The following is a 22,883-nucleotide window of genomic DNA, read 5'->3' on the forward strand; positions in this document are numbered from 1 at the left end:
AAAACACTAACACGTCTGTGATCAGGGGAGGATTAAGTATCTGAGTTCAAGTAATAAGTCTTATTAGGTTTTACATTATTAGCTCAACTTGCTACCAAAGTACACAACTTTTGCCCCTTGATGGGGCTGTAGCCATAGGCCTACACATCCTTGTATCACACATACAAGGAATATGACTTTGACTTTGAGTGCCTGCAGCACTGTCCATGTATACACATAAGACATACAAAGATTAGTAGTCAAATATAAGCATACTCTATAAATCAAATGTAAAAAAAAAAGCATAAATAATTTGTACAAATAGCCTACATTAAATAGTAAAGTTAGCAAAGTTGAAATATGCACCCAGAACAACAGGAGCAGCATACAACGATGGAGGAGTCATTAAGTTTTAACCCTCAATCCTAAGCCATAAACCATAATACACCTATAAATTCTTTTTTAATTAAAAATGTGTTTCATGTTTGAACATAACACGCCAGCACCTTAAAATGGAGTGGAAATTAAAATGCGTGCAACGACTCACGTCGGGCAGAGAGAATAGGGTGAACCTTTAAAGCCATCTGTTCAGAGCGCTGACAATCGGAGCAGCGACGCGCGTCTCAACGTGCACTGAGGGAGATCTGTCATGAATTGCTGAGCTCCTGCAAAACTGCCTTGTCATTATTCCAGCTCGCTTCTGGTATTCACTCAATTAGCTACTAGCTATTTTTATTGAACTATATTTTCCTTGTGCAACAAGCGGTGGGTTAGTTGGTGCTTCATGAATAAGAAATGTCCCGACATTGACATGAACCATGTTTGCATTCTGGTTGTTGTTTTTTTCTGGACATGGGCCAGAAGAACTGGCCCTCATATGACCCAGTCCACGTGTAAAAACGGTTTCCATGTGATCATTTAATTTCTCGAAAGGGCTTTGGACCGAATCAAAATTATACATTTGCCGGTTGGAAACATGTTGAGAGACTGCTTTCTAATTATTATCTAAACCAATAAAATCATAATGTCAACACATGTCCTGACTTAACGGTATAAAACAGCCAAGTTACCGGGGTTTAAGGATAATATTTTCATAATAATTTTCAGTTGTTGATAGATGAGTCACTTATTTCATTGACATGCAATACATAAAACAGCTGCTTTTTAATAAAAGTCCTTCAGCATGCCGCCTTCCTCGCCGTCTTTTGCTGATAAGTTAGGCGTACGTCTTCTCAGAAAAAAAATGTAGGCTACTTATAGGAATCTTTGTATGAACAAAACAATATATAAAAACAAACACTAATCAAGTGTTGATTGATTTCTTAGTGTACACAAATTAGCAACGGGCGATTGTTGCGCTACAACCGTGCATGAAATCCAATCTATGCCCTCTATGCTCTGAGTATCTACTGCTCTGAGTTTGATTGTTCGCCCTGCGTCGACTGACGTCTTATCGTACCGCGCAGCGCGGCATGTTGTTTCGCTATCTCAACTCAACGCAGTTTACTAAAAACTGCGTATTTCCTTACATAGTCTTTCGGCATACACGAAACTGCGATTGAACTGCGTCTTTCACTGTTCACAATGAGCGACGATACAGATTCTCCTCCCGAGCGGGAAATGAAGGTAAGACAAACGGGTGTCGCTCCAAAGTGTGTCGAAGCTAGCGTTAGCTGGTGTTGTGGTGGTTTGTGGACATTAAAGTTGGCTCGATGTCTACCAAACCATCTCGGGTAGCGAGCGATCACAGTACACGTCTTGACGCGTCTTAAATCGATGACAATCACAGCATTGATCCATCACTGACAGTCACCACTTGTGTGGCGTGTGGGGTCGTCAGAGACTTAAACGGCATCGGTGGGATGAATGGATTCTCGGCCATTTGCATGCACTGCACTGGTCAATGTCAGTCTACTACTAGTCCAGTGTGTTGTTTACATGCATGAGGAATCGGAAACAGCCAAGATGGGCGGTGTTCAAATAGTGTTTCTTATTATTCGGGGACTAGAAACACATTTCACAGTTTCATCATCCCTCACCGTTGCTATTTCTTAAACGTGTGATCACCTGGTGATAGTATGAGCCATATACTTCATACATTAAGTCTATAAGAAAAAAGATAATGATGACATTAAGTGGAGCAAATTCCTGTACTTGACATTCGGACTAATGGGTTATGTGAAGTAGTATTATACAGTATTTCTAACATGTCTTTCTTTCATTTCAGGATTTCCAGTTTCGCCAGTTGAAAAAGATTCGAGTTTTTGACTCTCCTCCAGACTTGCCCAAAGACAGATCCAATCTGCTGGCCGTGTCAAACAAATTTGGGTTGATATTTGTTGGACTGGACAGGACAGTGAAAGTATACGTGACACAGGAAATCCTTTCTGTGGATAAAGTGGATGGAAATGCTGATGACAAAAGTAAGATTGATGGACACAAATAAACCTTCTGCTGTTATTTATAATGCACATCCGCCGTACTATTTATTAGATTGTTTTTATTCTTCAGAAACATTGTAGTGGTACAGGTTGTGTTTCTTGCCTAAAGGCCCTGACACACCGACCAGATTATCGGTCGTCAGACAGTCTGGCGAGCTCGATGACCTGAGTCTGTTCGGTGTGTGTGCTGTGCGATCGGCTGCCGTCTGTGTTCTTTTCAGCCGATTGCACATGTTGAATCGGCCATGACCAAATCGGCCTGACTGCCTTTTCTGCCGGCGATCGGCAGTCGGAATGGTGTGTGTAGACTTGGGGTTTGAACACCAGAATCTTTGGGATGGGAGTCAATCGACCTTAAACCCCTTATACCGTCCAGCCCCTCACCAATCCTTCACCTCCTCCTCCTCCTCCATTCTTATGACCTTCTCTCCTCCTCCCCCCCCCCCCCCCCCCTGTCCATCCAGTTGACGTCACCCCAGCCCTGGTGGAGGTGTGCTTGGAGCATCCTCTTCATAACGTGGCCCTCAGCAGTGATGAGCTCACCCTGTCTGTCTGTGGCCAGTCTGCCGAGGGGGCACTGTCCATCACCTTCTATGACGTCCGCACCTTAATGAAACAGGTGATGGTTCATGTATTTTTTTTTTGGGGGTCTATTTGAATTTTCAACCGGTTTTCGATTTGAATACCTTATTCAGAGGGGTAAAACTTCTCCATGTTGATGAAGTTTGAGATGTCAGTCAGGTTGAAACATCCGCCAGTGTGTTTTGGCAAGGATATGTCACGGCACCAAATTGAAAATGTCAACAACAGCAAGAAGAAGGAAAATGTAATATGTTTTTTCTTATTTTGTGTGTGAATGTGCCAACTTCTTATAACTGTCGTGCAGCGGTGCAAAGCCACTCCACACTAGGGATGGGTCAGAATATTTGCTTATTCGATTATTCGTTCCTGAGGGTCAAAGTCGATTTTCAACATTTGGACCGATAACATTTTTTCCCATTCAAATAAACAAGAATTAACGGACGGAACTAATGTTGGTTCTGTAGCACTATTAGTTTTTATTATTATTATTATTATTAATCATGTACAGAAAAACAATACACAAGCATAAATATTAATATATATGCATACAACACAAACACTGATCACTGTTAAAGTTCGTTTTTTTGCGTTTAAGATATTAAGTGATTTCTTGCCGATGATCCATGGCTGCCTTTGTGAATGTCGGCACACATCGAATAATCGATTATTCGTTCATACCACCCACTGATTATTCGACCATGAAAAATTTGAGTTATTCACATCCTTACTCCACACCTTCATATTTCACTTGTCCTTCTAAATCAAGGATAAAGGATTCACAATTTTTTTTTGTGTGTGTCAAAGGTTTGCCTTGAAAAACTATTAATTTGATCTAATCAATGTAACCATATACACACACATCCAGACTAAGTTTTCAAATCCATATCTATGATCTAAATAATTCAATTTCAAGTTCAAACACGCATATCCAGCCATTCAATTATTTTGATTCCATATGGACTTGGACACAAGTGTAAATGAAAGTGATATCCACACTTTAATTTCATCCCCCCCTTTTACCATTTTCTCCTTTAATTTTCCACTGCAGGGGAGACAACAGAAGCTGCCCTTTGCCTCTCTGCAGCCTGCGGTGCCCCCGGGGACCCTGGTGCAGGACCTGAAGTGGAACCCGGCCCTGGGGTCCATGGTGGCGGTCTGTCTGTCCGACGGCAGCATGATGGTCCTGGACGTGACCGACCGCGTGACCATGCAGGCCCAGCTCCCGGCTGCCAACGGCATCACATGCAGTAAGTTATAGGCAATCCAGCTTTCATTATAGGCGCTGTCAGTAAGATTCAAGGGCGATGCTTTGAGTGTGATTGGTTAGAAATGCTATAGCCGTCTGTCAGCTGTTGGTGAGTGAAATGCTTTGTGAGACTATCTGCTCCGGTTGTCTGCGAGCTTGCCTCCTGAATAAGACAAGATATAATTTCTGCCTGGCTCATTTCTGGGCAACCAGGGCGTCAGTTTCCTGATTGACAGATGCGTAAACGCAAAAATGTCCCAATGGCAGAGAAAAGGAGGGAGGGAGGGAGCAGAGAATGAGGGGAAGTCTTGTGCTTTTTCTGCTCTCTTCCTTAACATCTCTCAAATCATATACACAGGACCTTTTCACTGAGCCCTTGTGAAGACTTACACATTAACAAAGACCTGTAGAAAATGACCAATGACAATAAATGCACCACTTGGATATTCTGTTTATCCTTAGCTCCTCAAGTAAATCTTAATGTGTTCCCATTCGACTGGTCATTGGTAAAGCGATGCTAGCGTGGAAGATTAATAGAGATATATGCATGGGTGTAAACTGCTCGAAAATAATTTTTTTAATTAAATAATTCACAATAGTGTTAAAACGGTAATATCATATTTTGTCTCTCTTAAACCTTTTTCACTTTCAGTTTGCTGGAGTCCCAAAGGCAAACAGGTTGCAGTTGGGAAAATGAACGCTACTGTCAGTCAGTACACCCCGGTAAGTTAATTTCCTAACGTGTGAGTAGGCACTCTCAAATGTCACGAGGGACGATGTATTAAAAAAAAAAAAAGCACTTGACTCGGTGTATTTGTATATTCTATATTTATTTAACAGGCGCTCCAAGAAAAGAAAGTTGTCCCATGTCCAAACTTCTACTCCTCCGACAACCCTGTGAAAGGTAGGAACGTATTTGCATGCCTATCATCATTAACAATAGTAATAGTAATAACTATTTATTCATGTATAATTTTGAACTAACGTTTTTTTTGTAGCTAAAAACCAAACACGTTAACCTAGGCCCTTTTTTAGTATGAACTAGTTTTGCTTGTTGTTTTTCCCCCAGTCCTGGACGTGCTGTGGCTGAGGACCTTTGTGTTTGCCGTGGTTTATGCCGCTGCTGACGGCTCCGTCGAGACCCCCCCAGACCTGGTGGTCATCACCTTGCCGGTGAGTACACGCGCACCCGCAGCCGGGCTAAACCAGCAACTAGTCCACACCAACAGCTAGGCTTCTCCAGCAGCCAGGCTACACTACTACCAGGCTACACCAGGAGCTAGGCTACACTACTACCAGGCTACACCAGCAGCCAGGCTACACTACTACCAGGCTACACCAGGAGCTAGGCTACACTACTACCAGGCTACACCAGCAGCCAGGCTACACTACTACCAGGCTACACCAGGAGCTAGGCTACACTACTACCAGGCTACACCAGCAGCCAGGCTACACTACTACCAGGCTACACCAGCATCCAGGCTACACTACTACCAGGCTACACCAGCAGCCAGGCTACACTACTACCAGGCTACACTACTACCAGGCTACATTACTTAACAGGCTACACCAGGAGCTAGGCTACACTACTACCATGTTACACCAGCATCTAGGCTACACTAGCAGTCAGGGTACGCCAGCAACTAGGCTACACTACTACCAGGTTACACCAGGAGCCGGGCTACACTAGCAGCTAGGTTACACTACTGCGAGGTTACGCCAGCAGCTAGGCGACACTACAACCAAGTAGCACCAGGGCTTTTCTGAAAAACCAGTGCTTGTAAATATAAGTGATTTACTTGTCTGTGGCTAAATACTGTTGACGAAATATATGCCATATCTTCGCTGCATAATTTAAATCTCACATAATTCCCTAAAAGAAGCATGGCTGCGGTGAGAAAAAGTTATTAATGAATTCCCGTCTCCCTCTATGTGCAGAAAAAGGATGAGAAGGTAGAGACCCGGTATCTGAACTTCAACGACCCCGTGTACGGCACCTGCATCGAGCGACAGCACCACTACTTCCTGAGCCAGATCGAGGACTGGTAGGCGACACACACCGACACCAGAGGCTTGACCGTGCGTTCAAACCAAAAGCGAAAGCGCGGCGCGAATACATGCAAAGTCAATGCAAAGTCTTATTCAAGTCTCTAGCTTGAATGCCATGCGAAGTTCCCTTGATGCTGAAACACTCACGCCAGAAAAGTTTGCGGTTCGGGTGAGCAGCCTTATAGCAACAAGAGTAGAATATTTGCTTTGCCTTTGGTGTGAACGCACCTCTAGTCCCTCAACAGAGGCACGCCACACTGCACATTGTTTAATATCAGATCTGTTTGTTTCCTTTTTATTTAAGTGAATCTCAGTGAATTCAGATCTGTGTGCTTAAGGGGCTCAAGGTGTTGGGGGGGGGGGGGGGGGGAATCTTGCTCAAGGACTGACCAGGTAACCTTTCCCAGCCTTAAACCACAGAGGCCGGGAACAATGGGGAATCAAACCCGGTCACCTTTGGTGGGCAGTGGAACACCGTAGCCGCTGTGCTGGCTAAGGTGCTGACTTGCAGTTCATTTTTAGATCCATGTAATTTAGGAGCAGGCAGGAATTGGGCATCCTCCTCTGGGACACGTGGACTTTCACTGCAGAAATGTGGGATTGATCACAGTCCCTGTTGGCTGAGAGTCAAACCCCACCCCCCCCCGGCAACTCTGCCACAACACACTGGCGCCCACTCTCTCTGCTTCAATGGTTTTATTACTTCACACAGGGATGTGGTCTTCGCCACATCGGCAGCCTCCATTGAAGTCAGTGTCATCGCGAAGGATAAGGTAAGTTGTCGAGGGGATCCTATGTATTCTGCACCCAAATCAATAAACACCACCGCTGACGGTACGTCGACTCATTAGCGGCCTCTAGTGGCTGGAGTTGTAGCTGCACTTATAGCAATATATAACCTTCAGACAAGGTCTGAGATGTTGCCACATGTTCTGGGGAGAGGGGGGGGGGTTAGGCCCAGAACAACGATTTCTAGAGAAAATGTCCCTGTTTAGATCGAGCGGTGGATGGGTGTGTCTTAATAATATTGAAGAACTCTGCACTGCAGTAGAAAGGATGCGTAGCGCAGGTTGAATGCTCCCGTTGTCCCTGAACATTACTTTGAACGGTCCAACGTCTCCGTTCAGAACCAGTGGGAGCTGTGGATCCTGGAGGACGCCAGCCGGGCCGAGCTGCCCGTCTCCCAGCTCAACGAGGACACCCTGCCCATGGGCCTGGTGGTGGACTACACCAGCCAGCAGGAGATATACATAAGTACGTCCGTCCGTCCGTCCGTCCGCCCCCCCCCCACGACACACACCCTAGGACACGGTCTGCCCAACACATGGGGTCTGTCGTCGCCCCCATGTGCCTCTGGGTGGATGGGGGCATGGGATTCGGTTGGAGTTGGAAAAGGAAACTCAAATGCACCGTATTTGCATCTTCCATTAGATGCAGATTTGTTGTTTGTTGGGGCTCCTCTGTCCAGTCCCCTCTCCATCTCCCTCTCCCTCTCCCTCTCCCTCTCCCTCCCTCTCCCTGCCTACACTCTTCCTCTTCCACAGCGTGTAGAAAATGGATGGACCGGGGGGGGGGGGGCAGGGATTCAGTGCATTCAGTTGTTGCAAATATAAAAGAGAAAAACTGAATACCTGTGCTTGCAATACGGTGCATAACTTTTATTGAGTGACACTTAATTAGTTCATCACGATAACCCCTAGCCGTTTCAGATTAAATATTTAAAAGAAATGTCTGCGGAACAAACAAACAGGGTTACCCGCCAGACAGACTGAAAAAAAGGAAGAAAATATCAATACAAAAAAAAACATGTGTGTGTGTGTGTGTGTGTGTGTGCGTGCATCTGTCGGACAATTTAAAATGAACTATTGTGCAACCTTGAAGATTGCCAGAACTTTGACAGCCCCTCGGTGTGGGGGCGTGCTGCTAATTTTTTTTTTTTTGTACACACACACACACACACACACACACACACAGATGTGGTTGCTAGGCTGCATACACTCTATAGCCCGTCGCCTCTGAGGCTGATGTAAGCAGGCTAGACACGGAGCGGCTGAAGGTGATGAGGTTTATAAGGTAAAAAAAAACACAACACCGGAATTTAAACCATGCCTCCGAGGTATTGATCGATGGCGTTGTCACGACGACGCACGTCGGTATTTGCGGTTGCCATCCGTTCGTCGATTCAGTTATTTCCCTCTTCCACCCACCCCCCCCTCCAGATTGGAAGTGGTCTGACAATGGACACAACATGCATTCAAGTCATGGATGTCGCTTCACTCTTGAAGACAATTGGTCCTTTTGCGGATTGGCTTCGTTAAGTTCCTTCAGCCTAACCCCTCTCCCGCCACTGCCACCCCCACCACCCCCACCACCACCACCACCACCGCCGCCGCCACCACCACCGTCACCACCCCCACCACCGCCACCCCCACCGCCACCACCACCACCACCGTCACCCCCACCACCACCACCGCCACCAACACCACCGCCGCCACCCCCAGCGTCCATCCCCACCACCACCACCGCCACCCCCACCCCCACCCCCACCGCCACCGCCGCCACCCCCACCACCGTCACCACCACCACCCCCACCACCGTCACCACCACCACCCCCACCACCACCACCACCGTCACCACCCCCACCACCACCACCGCCACCAACACCACCGCCGCCACCCCCAGCGTCCATCCCCACCACCTCCACCACCACCACCGCCGCCACCCCCACCGCCACCACCACCACCACCACCGCCGCCACCCCCACCACCGCCGCCACCCCCCCCAGCGTCCATCCCCTACACACAGCCTCAATGTAGACGCTTCCCGGTGACTTTGTCTGCATCGCTTCCGCTGCAGTGCTCAACGCGCTGTGCGAAGAATAGTGATAAGCCCCCCCCCCCCCCACCCCACCCCTCCCATTGCCTTCCCAGCCCCTCTCCTTTCTTCTTCTTCCTGTTCTTCTTCCTTTTAAAACCGGCCTCCGACTGGCGGCGGCAGACAGCCACACGTACGGCCTGTACGGCCTGTACACCCTCTGTGTCTAGTCTCGTCTAGTCTGGTCTTATCTGCCTTCCCCCACCCCCCTCCAGCCCCCGCCAGACCGATGGTCTTAAGTACCCGCAATTTCAGCAACACTTTGACGTGATTGTGGCCTGATCAAATCTCTATCGGAAAAAAGAGGCAGCCGGGGGGCCGGCTTGGAGGGAGCGAAACGAGATAGTTGTTGTTTACGCAGCAAAAAAAAAAAAGAGCGCTCATTAAAATGGCCCAGACATGCCGAAGGAGCACAACAAAGCCCAGACGTTCACGCAGTGGAATCCTGATGAGGGCTAACTCTCTCTGTATCTCTCGCCGGCTCTGGCTCCTGTTGTTTTTCGCTCATTCCCTCACTCTGTTTTTTTTTTTTTCTGTTTTCTTTTTGACTTTCATACACTCATGCACTCTCCAATCTTCTCCAATCTTCTTTTTTTTTGTTTTCTTCTTCTTCTTTTCTTTTCTCTCTCGCCGTTCAATCATCGCTGTTTGTCTGAAACACAATACTTACATACTTGGGGTGCTTTTATATATATATATATATATATTTTTGTGTTGGACTGTGTGTGGGTGTGGATCCATAGGGGGCGGGGGGGGAGACACACACACACACACACACACACACACACACACACACACACACACACACACACACACACACACACACACACACACACACACACACACACACACACACACACACACACACACACACACACACAGAGAGAGAGAGCTCAAAGAAACCCAATACTCCGAGGGAGGCAGACAGGATCTGTTCTCAAATCTCCCAGACACGTGGGGCGTGCCTAAGAGCCCGACATCAGAACCGTTCCTTCCCAAAAAGGCACCGAACAATGTCACAAACGCACCTCCAAGTCCAACGTACATGACGTAAATCACGCATGAGCTGTTCCAAATGCAATTCAGTGAAAGAGGGCTACGTCGGGCCCGGCCCGTTGGTGATTAAACGCCGCATGTGTGCGTGTCGTCTCCTCTCTTGATGCCGGCGCAGTGCGCCTCCGGGCTTCTCGTCTTCTCTCCCTCTGATCTTTATTTGCATCTTCCATTAGATGCAGATTTGTTTGTTTGTACCGGCTCCAACCACTCCCTTCTAAATGTTTTCTCCCTGTGTGTGTGTGTGTGTGTGTGTGTGTGTGTGTGTGTGTGTGTGTGTGTGTGTGTGTGTGTGTGTGTGTGTGTGTGTGTGTGTGTGTGTGTGTGTGCGCGCGCGTTGTCGGCCGTTTTCCTTCTTCTTCTTCTTCCAGCGGATGAAAAGAAGCTGCCCCCGGCTCCCATCATGCTGCTGCTGTCCACAGACGGAGTCCTCTGCCCCTTCTCCCTGCTCAACCTCAACCCAGGCGCCAAGCAGATGGTGGCCGCCCCCACCGCCCTGCCTCTGGAGGGCGAGAGGGCCCCGCTCGCAGGTACCGGCGGAGGCCCCCCCACCACCGCAGCCATGAAACGGTCACTCTCCATGGTTCGGCGAGGCTTGACCTTGATCCCCACCCCCACCCCACCCCACCCCCCAGGCGCAGTGGTACTAGAGCAGTAGTCCCTCGAGTCAGACTTTGGATTTGTAATCTAAAGCATGTGTGCGGATGAACTTAAAAATCGTGGGTGAGCAGAGTTTTCACTTTCACTCCCGCTTTTGTATTTGTTTCCACCAATCGTGTCGCTGGAGGGCAGGGGGGGGGCGTCTGTAAGCGCCTAATTGGCCGAACGGCGAACGCGACCTCGGCCAGCGCACGTAAAAACGCGGCGGGGAGACGGGGCTAACGCATCCTGTCTGCTGTTCTTGGAGACGTGTCTGTAAAGGTTTAAAATAAACAGTCTAGACCACTTTTGAAATGCACGTATTAAATTCTCCTTCTGAAAGCTTCGTCCACTCGCGCAAATTAGTTTTCTAATACTTTCCTCTAACAGGAAACGAGGCGCAGCCCTGCCCCTTGGTCCCCCCCCCCCCCCCCACACACACACACACACACACACAGAAGCTCTGCTATAACATAGGACTGCTGGAATCCAGATTAAACAGCACTTTATGGCATTGAAGATGTCCATGTGGGTGTGACCCTATGAGTGTACGCTATGGGAAAGGCAGAGGCCATAATGAGCTTTCTATTGTCCAGCCTAGGAAAAACAATACAAACTAGTTGTAATTAATAGTCTATAAAAAAAAAAATATTTAACCTGATTTGAAAACCAGTCTTGCAAATGTATGTGCATTTTTTTTGGGGAGGGGGGGATTTTTGTTTGCATCAATAGCATAATTCTATAATTATTACCTATTATTACCTATATATATATATATATATATATTTTCATTTATTTCATTTGTGTTCCCAGGTTTTGCCCCGGCCCCGGCTGTGAAACCCCCCGCCCCCTTCTCCTCCGCCCCGGCCGGCTTCCCTCCCCCCATCTCCTCCGCGCCGGCCGGCTTCCCCGCCCTGCGTCCCATCTCCTCCGCCGCCCCCACCCTCCCTCCCCCGGCCTCCTCCTCCTCCTCCTCCTCCTCCTCCGCCCCGGCCCCCTTCGCCGTCCCGCCCGCGGCCCCCGCCGCCGCCTCCTCCGCCGCCGCCCCGTCCAGCTTCTCCTTCGCCCTCCCGCCCTCCATGAGCCCCGCCCCGCCCGCCTTCTCCCTGGGGAGCTCGGCCGCCTTCGGCGCCGCCGCCCCCTCCTCCTCCTCCTCCTCCTCCTCCGGCCCCTCCTCCCTGGCCTTCTCCTTCGCCTCCAAGCCCCCCTCCAGCCACCCGGCGGCGCCCTCGGCGTTCGCCTTCAGCACGCCCTCCGCCAAGGCCGGCGCGCCCCCCGGGGAGGCGTCCCCCGTGGGTCTGGCGCTGTCGGCGCAGCGCCTCACCGCCGCCTCCCCCCTCACCGTCTTCAACCCCCCGGAGGTGGCCACGCCCGTGGTGAAGCTCAACCTCAACGACAGGTGAGGTGGGGGGGGAGGGGGGGGGCGGGGCTGAGGCGTGGGGCTGGGGGTGGGGGTGGAGCCAGGGTTTGTGATGTGGGGGTTCGAGTCTCGAGGGGAGGCGTATCGAGTGTTAAGGTTCAGGATAGCGAAGTGGTCAATGTGATCGGATCCCAGCTGAACGCGACTGGGATTGAACCCTCCCGACGTCCACCGTCCACCTGGGGGGTCTACCTGTAGGCGTCCTGGACGTACTAGGGTCAGATACCTCCGATGGCCCCAGCCGACCTGTAGGTGTCTTTGGGCACGGTGCCTCACCCCTCTACCTCGTCCTTAAAGCGTGGTTCAATTGTTTTTATTAACTGCAACCCATGTGACGTTATCCTGAAAAAGGCATGCGGTTTAATATAGAACTTTTATTGGTTTTTCTAGCACACTCTAGAGGCCTTTTGTGTCCCTACAATACGTTTTATGTATTCAGTTGCATGTGTTTCATTTCTGTACCCAGGCCTTAAGTCACCCAAACACGATGAATCACCAATATCAGCAGAGCGATGAAGCCAATTTACAAAGTACTTTCCTTTTCAAAGTTTAAAAGCAAGAACATAACTCCTTTCAAACATTCAGTGAATCAAACACTCAGTAGGACTATTTGAGAAGGCTGATGAATGGATGAGCGTCGGGGGTTGGAGCTTGTTCAAAACCACATGGTTGTTTTTCCCCCCCCCCCGTTATTTTCACTCCTAAAAAATGCAACAGTTCGATACCCACACAGCCATTGTACGCTGGCCTTGGTGCCCACATTATGCCTGCATAGAGAACATGCAGCCAGGCCTCACTTGAATCCCTTCTCTTTATTCCGGCGTAAGTGGTCTCCAGCTATTGTGCGCCGCCAGACAGCACGAGGCCGGCTGAACACAGACACCTCCGCGGAGACACGCGCACCGGGGGGACTGTTGGCTGAACCTCAACTTAAAAACACTGTCTGCACGCTGTTTTTTTTTTTTAAACATTGTATTGGAAGTCTTTTCTCGTTTTTTAAGACATCACTTTATTGATTTGTTTATGCAATTGCTTTGCAGCACCAAGTACCAATGTGAAGACAATTATGATCATACAATACACCCTAAAAAGAAACACAAACACAAGTCCTTCCTCATCCTCAGTACAGGAAAACTGACAGCTTAAAGGTGACATATTATACCACCTGGTGCGAGTGTGATTAGCCGTCACGAGCCGTTTTGAAAATCTGCCTCATCTGACATCACAAGTGGGCGTGTCCACCTAGATGTGTGCTGGATACATCAGTCTACCAGCCTGGTAGCAGCGTTTGCTCCAGTCCACTGGGTAGGGCGGTAGACTGATCTATCCGTCATACATCTAGGTGGACACGCCCGCTCGTGATGTCAGAAGAGGCAGATTTTCAAAACGGCTAATCTCACTCACACCTGGCGGTATAACATGTCACCTTTTTGACAAGGCCGTCATCAAATGGGCTGGGTCCCGGGATTCAGCAGCACTTGTACCCTCTCCTCCCCGGTTGTGGGGGTCTGCAGGGCCCTCCGGTCTGAGGGGTCCTGGCTGGTACTCAGCTCTCCCTGCCTCTGCCTCTCCTCACTCCTGTAGGTTCTCAGCGGTGGAGACCCCGGCGCCGTCCTCCCAGGCCTTCTCCTTCACCCCCGCCCTGGGGAAGCCAGCGTCGGCTGAGCCTGCCAGCCTGGCTGCTCCTCCAGCTTTAGCCAACAAGGGCCCCGTCATGCCAGGTAGAGGGCACAGACAGACAGACAGACAGACAGACAGAGAAATGTTATAGATTTGGTGTTCTCTTTAAACGGACAGTCGCAATGAAATAACATGATTTGAAACAACACAATCTTGATTTATCTTTTTTTTTTTTTCATTCTGGGTGCCAAAACTGCTTTCAAAACGGTGTATTTTACTTGTAACGTGGCAGTGTTCTGTACATCCAGTGGTGCTGTGTTTGTGTGACGCTGACCGTACGTGTGATGTTGTCTCGCTGTCAGCTCTGGTGCGACCGGTCCAGACCAGCGCCCCGCCTGCAGCGGTGCAGAAGCCCAGTCCAGCGGTCCAGACCGTCACTCCTCAGGTACCTTGTCTTCCTCTGGACTTCTACTACAGGGATTCCAACCACACCACAGAAATGCCCCGATGTATTCCGTAGAAACATGTTTTGTATGAACATAGATACGGGGTCAATGTTACCTTCTCGACAAACAAGTCGTAAAAAAAATAATTCTGTGGTCAAATAAACAATCTATAGAAATATATTTGAGATAAACAGCTACAGAAGCGTGGATTATGAGGCGGCATATAGAATCGTAGTTGGTCAACATTGGAACCATTTATATTTCCATAGTAACCAACTTGTTGTGCCCGATTCCAAGATGCAAGATGCAAAGCTGTTTTTAAACGGTTTGCTTTGGATGTGAAAAGGGTTGTTTAGTGAATGGGTTGTAATAAGTCAATGGTAATGTCCTCTCGTAGGCGTCTCTTGGTGCGAAGGCCTTGGAGAAGCAGTTACAGCAAAAGAGGGGATCTGACCCCATCATGACCGGCATACTGGATGAGGTAAGGACTGGTGCACAGGGAAGAAGATGAGTGAGTTTCATTAGTGTTCTGTATTTGTGAGCATAACGTGATGTCCATCAATATTGAAAGATTTCATTACTTTAGGAATGTGTTCCAGTTTCTCAGCGAAAGTTTAGTATGTTTCAATGTCATTTTTATATTCTTGGTTATATCATACTCCCAAAACAACAAAAGCAGGCCGTGCTATATACCCAATTGGTCACTGGGTCTAACTAGACTACTACACAATATGGATTTACAAACTATAATCCCAGTAATTGAATGAAAGTAGTTCATCTTTCAATTTCCATTTCTGGTCCCAATTTCTCAAATGGTCTTTGTCCTCAACCTTTTCGTCTAGTTCCCTGGCTCTAATGGGTGTCGTTGACCTCGCGGTTTGGTTTTGTCTCAGATCGCCCACTTCCAGAAGGAGCTGGACGACCTGAAGGCCCGCAGCGTGAAGGCAGACTTCACGGTGGGCACCGGGGCCCAGATGAAGGAGCTGAGGAAGGAGACGGAGGACCTCCACGTCTTCACCCTGGAGATCAAGGAGACCACGGAGGTAGCGCGCCAACGCGTTTAACCAGAGCCTCTAATTGGATGCTCGCGAATAGCCTGTATCGATAGCATTGTGTCTCGTGACTGTACTTGAGACTATGCTATTAGGCAAGTTTAAGGCACCCAAGCCTCTATCGTCACGCAACTCTGATGATGGGTGTGACCAAGTTTAGTTAGTTAATGCACTTAAAACCACTCCCACTAGTCATAAACGGTGTATTCATGCTGTTTTTGCTGTTTCTTTAACCCCTCGATAGCTAACACTTTTATGATCGCCTCACCTGTCAAATAAGACATGAGGACATTGGTTGTCGGAGCAGAAAGTAGTAGAAATTATACAGTAGAGTAAACACTGTAAACAATAGGATGAGATGAGGCAGACATCATTAACAGGAATCTCCTCCATAATTAAAACAACACTGTACGTAACGCAATAACCATACGTCACTGTAGACAAGAGACCAACAACAGCCTCAACGTCCCCCCCCCCGTAACCTCACGCTCACTCCCCTCGCTCCTCCTCAGTCTCTGCACGGGGACATCGGCACGCTGAAGACCACCCTGCTGGAGGGCTTCGCCGGGGCGGAGGACGCCATGGCCCAGAGCGAGCTGAGCAAGGACCGGGGCTACCTGCAGCTGCTCTACAAGAAGCCCCTGGACCCCCGCAGCGAGGAGCGGCTCAAGGTCAGCATCGGCGGCATTGTTATTGACTCCTAATCCAAACGAGTAGGAAGGTTAAGGAGGACTTAGAGTGGAAATGGATTGGTGACTCTTTAAAATAAGTGTGTTAATTAACACGAGGTAATATGGTGGTATGCATTGTTATGTGGCATTAGCGTAGGGTTAATGGGGTTAGGGTTAACCCTGACCCTATTCAATGATTTATAAATGAATACATACACCATTACTTAGTTTAAATGAACTATTACTACTAATCAACATGAAAACCATTAGTAAATGTTTACGGCCCACTAGTTAAATGTAAATGAACATTTAGGTAATTTTTTTGTCAATGCTTATTACTGAATTAACTAAGTAATGTATCCTAGTTATTATGTGTTACACATACTTTTTGAAGGATAACCATGTTTTTGGTAGATTCCTGGATAACATTTGGTGATGATTTGAAGATTTTTTTCTTTTTGTTGGGTTAATGATGTGGACATTCCAAATGATGCTAGTCACACGTCATCTATGATTTCCACACTTGTGATCAAACGGACTGACTAACGTTCTTCCATGCCCTGCCCGGTCCCAGGAGATCCGACGGCTGTACCAGTACGTCATGTTCGCCGTGGAAGACGTGAACGACGTGTTGGACATGGAGTGGGAGAAACACCTGGAGAAGAAGAAGAAGCAGAAGTAAGGGTTTAAAAAAGACACGCCATGACATCACTCCTGGGATTGGTCTAAGCGCTAATTGACTAATAAATCATATTCATGATAATCGGGGATCCAGCAGGCCTACTATGTTATAGAGCCCTTTTCTGATAGTGAACAATAATATTTTGCCTCCAGCTCACATGCTGTGACTTGATCATGGCGTCGACCGAAATAGCCGAATTTCTGGGGGGAGACGGTACAGAGCTTGGGCAGGAAGCCAGACACTGGAAGGGGCAGAGTTACGCCTTGTTTCCTGTTTTGTTTATACTGAAGAAAGCTCATTTGTGCGGGTGGATAAGGCTCTTAGATGGGTATTTCTACAGGAGCCAATCTAAATGGTGTCGGTTCTAAACCTTTTTTAACAGTTTACAACTGCTGGTCGAGTTTGTGGCCGCCAATCACGTGCTTCATGATCCCCGCCTCCATCAACATGATTGGTCAAAAACAAATTTGAAACGAACAAAATGACAACGCCCCTTTTCCCTGTTTGACATCAGACTTCAGATATTCACCTGGGAGTCTGAATTGTGAAACTATATTAATGGTTAAACATGGGGAGTCCCCAGCGTCTACTGCACCTTTTAACCCTGGCAGTGTTGATACCGTCCACCAGTGGACCAATGCGATGTACTGCTTAGCGCATTTCATCTGTGTTTTCACTTGAATGAATGAACCAACGTCGTGGTCTCCCCCAGGCACATGATGGTCCCCGGCCGCGAGGCCCTCTTCACCACCCTGGCCAACAACCTGTTCATCATCAACCAGCAGAAGAGCCGCCTGGACCAGCTGGTCAAGGAGCTGTCCTCGCTGCACCTGTACACCAAGACCACCGCCTGGACCGCCGCCCCGCCCGCCAACGGTGGCTCCTCCTCCTCCTCCTCCAGCCAGACCTCCACCCCGGCCAGGTAGGAGGGGGGGGGGGGGGGTAAGCAGGGACTGGAGATCTAGCCATGTGGATGGGAGAAATGGAAATGGGAAATATGGATATGGACACCGATAAGGAAGAAAATGTCCAATTATGTTGTTTTGTGTGTTGGATTTTGGGTTTGGCTCTTGTGTAACTGTGAGTTTAGAAGAGATGTTGTCATAAGGTTTGAATGCAGTTTGGATTGTTGACCGTTTGATGTTGTGAACGCAGTTTGGACCGTGAACTGGAGAGTTTGAGGGACGCTCTGCTCAAAGCCAAGCTGGACACCACTTCCCCCAAACCCTCCTCCAAAACGCCAGGTATCCAAACCGGTGTCCACTGCTCAATTCATTTCATTTAATTCTCTACAAACGGTGTGATTGTTGTTCTCATTTACTATGTGTGTTTGTTGTTGTTGTTGTTGTTTACAGCAAGCAAGTTGTCCCCAGTGAAGCGCTCCCAGCTGCGTAACTTCCTGTCCAAGGGCCAGATGCCGCCTGTCCGCTCCACAGCTCCAGGTACGGCAGGCAGCGTCTTCCTCGTGACCGTAAACCCTTCTTAGTTTGCCCCTTTTTCCTCTCAGCCATGTTTCACCAACTGTTGAAACATGCTGTTTGAATACAGTGTCTCTCAAAACAACACAAAAAAAAAACACTGCTTAAAAACAGATGTTGAAAAGAGGCAACGTAACTTTATTTATATGGCATGTTTCATACACGGGGCATACTCAAAGTGCTTCACATCGTCCTACAATAAAATGTAATAATAAAATGCAATAGTTTAGAGTAAAAGAGAGGTTTTATTTGGTGTTTCTTCTGTAAACTGACGTACCGATATATTTCTTGTGTGGGTGAATCCCCTCGTGGCAATAAATCACTTTCCGCTCTACCAATCATTAACAAAGTCAATTACCCCCACTAACCCCCCTGATTAAAAAAAAAAAAAAAAATACTATTTTCTCCGCCAACTTCCAAACTTTCTCCCCCCGTACCTCCCCCCCCCCTCCCCCTCCCCCTTCAGCCAACCTGTCCCGCTCGGCCTTCCTCTCCCCCAAGTACTACGAGGACCTGGACGACGTCAGCTCCACCTCCTCGCTCTCGCCGTCGCTGGAGGCCCACCTGGACCCGCCCCTGCCCTCCTACCTGGAGCCCCACCCCGCCCACCTGGAGCTGGAGGACGAGCTGGAGGACGAGCCCCTGCCCCTGCCGCTGCCCGTGCTCGCCGTGCCGCGCCACCCCCGCCGTGGTCCGCACCGCCTCCATCCAGCCCGGCTTCGGCGGCCTCCAGTCCACGCCCGCCTCCAAGCTGGCGGCCACCCACGGCATGGGCGTGGTCCTCAGCCCCATCGTGTGCCCAGGTACGTGTGGAGGAAAGCACCTGGCCCTGCCCCCCCCCCCGCAGTATATGTAGAAATAATTATCGATATCGACCGATATGAAACACTTATATCGTGATACAGTTTGCAGCCATATTGCCCTAGTGCACATAACTGGTACGCAAGTACGCATGCACGGCCATAATCAGCGATGCGTAAGGTCACTTGTGCCACTACAGCGCTTTTGCGTAACTCACCGGCTTTTGCGTAACACCACCCCCCCCCCGGTCACCAATCCTGATTGATGGGGATTTGTCACCTTTTCCAACCCTTATGAGTTTGCAGGTATGAATATGCCCAGGTACATAGACTGCACTGTGGATGTAAAAACCTTCCCACTGTTTTTTTAGGCCAGTCATGATCTCCTACTCTATGCTATGATACAGGATGGACTGCCGACTAGTGGTTAATAGGGCTTGTACATCGCCACGGCAAAACACAATGACCCTTTTTGGGATATAGAGGCGTTGGACAAGGTTTTTGTTGTCCAATGCCGCTGTGTGTAACTCGTAGTGGTATTTCGGTCGTTCTTTAGTAATGTATTTTTTTCATGCAAACATGCAAAACAAAGTGTTCATTAGCCTAGGTCACAGTTTATTTATTTCGAGGATTTTACAGTACTGCAACTCTCGTGAGTCCTCGCAATATAGTGGCATTGGCAACAAAAAGTCCCATAATGCATTCTGACGTCCAGAAGCCCTATCAGTGATAAACGGTAGTTTATCACTGTGGTCCCCAGATTGACACTTGTTCAGGGTGGCCATGGAAGATCTGGGAAATGTCCCAAAACCTTTTCTAAATCTCAATTTACAGGCCTTGAGATGCCATGGTGATAGTGAAAAGTTTGTAAAAGTGATGCTGACTCATCAGCGATTGTCTTATCTCTTTGCTCATTGTCTTGTTGATGGTAATCCGAACACAACTAAAAGGTCTATTCTAGTTTGTTCAAATTGACACCGGTAATGTATTATTTACCTTGCTTTGAGCCAATTCATAAAATAAAAATGAAGGAGTTGAGGGAGGAATAAAAATAAAACGTGAATGTTTTAAAATCGGTCTTGAAAACAAATGATTCAACTTTTTGCAAATCGTATCATTAAAAAAAAGGTGTTTAAAAAACTTTTTTTTTTTTTTCACTTTCCACACACCTCGTCCACTTCCTGCTCCAGTGCCCACCAATAAGATGCTGCTGGTGGGCGCCGACAGCACCGCCCTCGCCACCAAGACGGTGAAGCACGGGGCCCCGCCCGCGGAGAAGGCCGCCCCCGCCGCCCTGCCCGCCCAGCAGGCCGCCGCCCGGGCCGCCTTCAGCAGGCAGATGGCCAATCAGAAGCCAGGTAATCATCATGAGTTCCTGCGGCCCTATCGGAGCGGGCGGATCGTGAATGTTTGAAAGGTGACCTGTCGTACCACTAGATGTGTGCCGGGATAGATCAGTCCACCAGCCTTCCCCAGTGGGGCCGTAGCAAACGTTCGCTCATCTGTCCGTCACACGTCTAGGTGGACACGCCCATTTGTGATGTCAGAAGGGGCAGATTTTCAAAACGGCTTGTTACTGCTGATCACACTCACACCTGGTGGTATGATATGTCACCTTTTTAAAAAGTGCACGAGAATTCCTCAGCTCAGTTTCAGGAGAAGAGCTGATTTGCGATGCGTAGATGGGGACACCATTACCACATATGATTGGCTAATGAAGCGGATAGCCCCAACGAGGCAAACTCATTTGCACACCCATATAGTCTGATTGAGGCAAGGTTGGACTTATTTCATGCAGTATAGAATGCAACGTTAACTTCTTTGATCTAATACTGCTTATTTAGGCAGAGTCTGTCTAAAAGTCTGTAATGTTGGAGGACCAAATGTCCGTCACTAGGGGGAGACAAAGACGGTTAATGGTGAACTCCCACTTTTGGTTTGGTGCCTGATTTGTGTTACTTGATTTGTACCTTTTCATGTACTGGACATTTTTATACACACTTGTGTATAAATCTAACATGACATTTTTAATCATCACGCAATCCTGTGTGTGTGTGTGTGTGTGTGTGTGTGTGTGTGTGTTCTCAGTGGGGTCCCTGACTGAGTCCACGCTGAAGACGGTGCCCCAGGTGGTCAACGTTCAGGAGCTGAAGGACAAGAGCTCCAACGTGCCTCTGTCAACTGTCATAGGGTACGCCTCTTCAAGCTCTGTAGTTGACCAATCACATCACTTTAAGCCTCTTCAAGCTCTGTAGTTGACCAATCACATCACTTTAAGCCTCTTCAAGCTCTGTAGTTGACCAATCACATCGCTTTAAACCTCTTCAAGCTCTGTAGTTGACCAATCACATCGCTTTAAACCTCTTCCCGCTGGCATATTGACCAATCCCATCGCTTTAAACCTCTTCCCGCTGGCCTATTGACCAATGGCATTGGTTTAAAGTGTTGGAAGTATTCAGACAAAACCACCTCATTCTACCTCGACTAAAAACTACCATTGAATAATGCAACTAAATAATTCACATTTGATTAATATAATTAATAATAAAAGTCATTTCTTTTTTTTCTCGTCATATGTGTAGATCGTGTCAGTGCCTGTCAAGAGGCAATGGAATATATATATATTATTTTTAAATAAAATGTTATTGTTGTATTTGATTAAAAAAAGTAATCTTTGAATAAAGATATTTATTCAATTATTATATATTTAGATTATAAATATTTTGACGCTGAAACTCACAAGCCTGAACCGTATTTAATGTCTCCTCTCTTTGCCTCCTCAGTTCCTCAGCCCAGGGGTTTGCCACCGTGGCCAACCAGGCCAAGCGAGTACGTACCTTCTCTGTTTCCGTCCTTCCTTTTGAGTCATCTTTCCACCCTCTCAGTCACGTCCGTGTGCAGCCCTAAAGTAACCCAACTTGTTTCATGTTGAGGAGAACTAAAGGCCACCCTTTTGATCGACAGAGTAGTGTCACCTGATCAGTGTGCCGTTTCATAGCGCAGACAATGACAATTCAACGCTGTGTCAGACGCTTTTGTTTAAAGTGACTCATGGTACATGTCATTAGGAAGGGGTTAGACATCTTTGGACATACAGGTTTGATCCCAGAACCAACACTCCAACTCTAAGCATTAGTTTTATTCCTTTTCATTATTATATTATTATTATCATTGGTGTAATAAAAATATATACACATTTGTTTAACACCCCCTTAATAAATTGCTTGACGTGCATCAAATGGCCTAAATTCAAACTGTCCTAGCATTCACGGTATAGAAAACACGAACTTACGGGTCATCATAGCGTATGATCCAGGTGCCTGCTGACTCGCCAAACCCGGGACTCAACGGCCACAATGTGCAGGGCTGTGCAGCGGGGCCCAGGCCCGGCTCGCACTCTGTTGACACACGGCCCCGTGTTTAAGGGAAGCGGAGGGAAAACGTGTTCGCAGCGGGGGTGAGAAATACCCTGGCTACCCTCCCGAGCTGGTGGTACAATTCTCACCTGGGTGGGGAGCCATTCATACTGTGGGGGGGGGGGGTGAGAGAGAGAGACTGTTATGTTGTGTGTAAAATAACAAAATAGACGTTGGATCCGCATTGTGTAGCGGTGGCTTTTGGAAGGTATCCAGGGCCCGTCTCTATGGCGGCACGTCTCTGCCAGAAATCGCAGGGATACTCGGTGCGCACACAAATGATTATTGCGAGCCCTTTAACTGGCGTTCGCTACTGGCGGCAGTAGCCCAGGAGGTAGAGCGGGTTGACTGGTAACCAGAAGGTTGCTACTAGTTTGACCCCCCCCCCCCCCCCCCCCCGGCTCCTCCTAGGCAAGACGCCCTCACCCTGACTGC

At 48.2% G+C, this 22,883-nt stretch overlaps 1 protein-coding gene across 1 annotated transcript in view; it reads left to right on the forward strand.

The window, feature by feature from the left end:
* The first annotated feature begins 1,446 nt into the window (after nt 1-1,446).
* Nucleotides 1,447-22,883, forward strand: part of nup214 (nucleoporin 214) — a 38,576-nt gene continuing 17,139 nt past the window's right edge. Inside the window, 26 exon segments of the mRNA XM_084483003.1 lie at nt 1,447-1,605; nt 2,207-2,402; nt 2,885-3,039; nt 4,051-4,249; nt 4,901-4,971; nt 5,089-5,152; nt 5,318-5,421; nt 6,187-6,293; nt 7,010-7,070; nt 7,425-7,551; nt 10,596-10,754; nt 11,677-12,262; nt 13,868-14,004; nt 14,266-14,348; nt 14,747-14,830; nt 15,243-15,392; nt 15,914-16,072; nt 16,647-16,750; nt 17,467-17,676; nt 17,910-17,998; nt 18,110-18,196; nt 18,699-18,913; nt 18,915-19,035; nt 20,223-20,390; nt 21,121-21,223; nt 21,816-21,861. Coding sequence (XP_084339129.1) covers nt 1,564-1,605; nt 2,207-2,402; nt 2,885-3,039; nt 4,051-4,249; nt 4,901-4,971; nt 5,089-5,152; nt 5,318-5,421; nt 6,187-6,293; nt 7,010-7,070; nt 7,425-7,551; nt 10,596-10,754; nt 11,677-12,262; nt 13,868-14,004; nt 14,266-14,348; nt 14,747-14,830; nt 15,243-15,392; nt 15,914-16,072; nt 16,647-16,750; nt 17,467-17,676; nt 17,910-17,998; nt 18,110-18,196; nt 18,699-18,913; nt 18,915-19,035; nt 20,223-20,390; nt 21,121-21,223; nt 21,816-21,861 — 3,627 coding nt within the window. The 5' untranslated portion in view covers nt 1,447-1,563.

Source organism: Micromesistius poutassou (assembly GCF_964030765.1).
Source record: "Micromesistius poutassou genome assembly, chromosome: 18".
Classification (NCBI taxonomy): domain Eukaryota; kingdom Metazoa; phylum Chordata; class Actinopteri; order Gadiformes; family Gadidae; genus Micromesistius; species Micromesistius poutassou.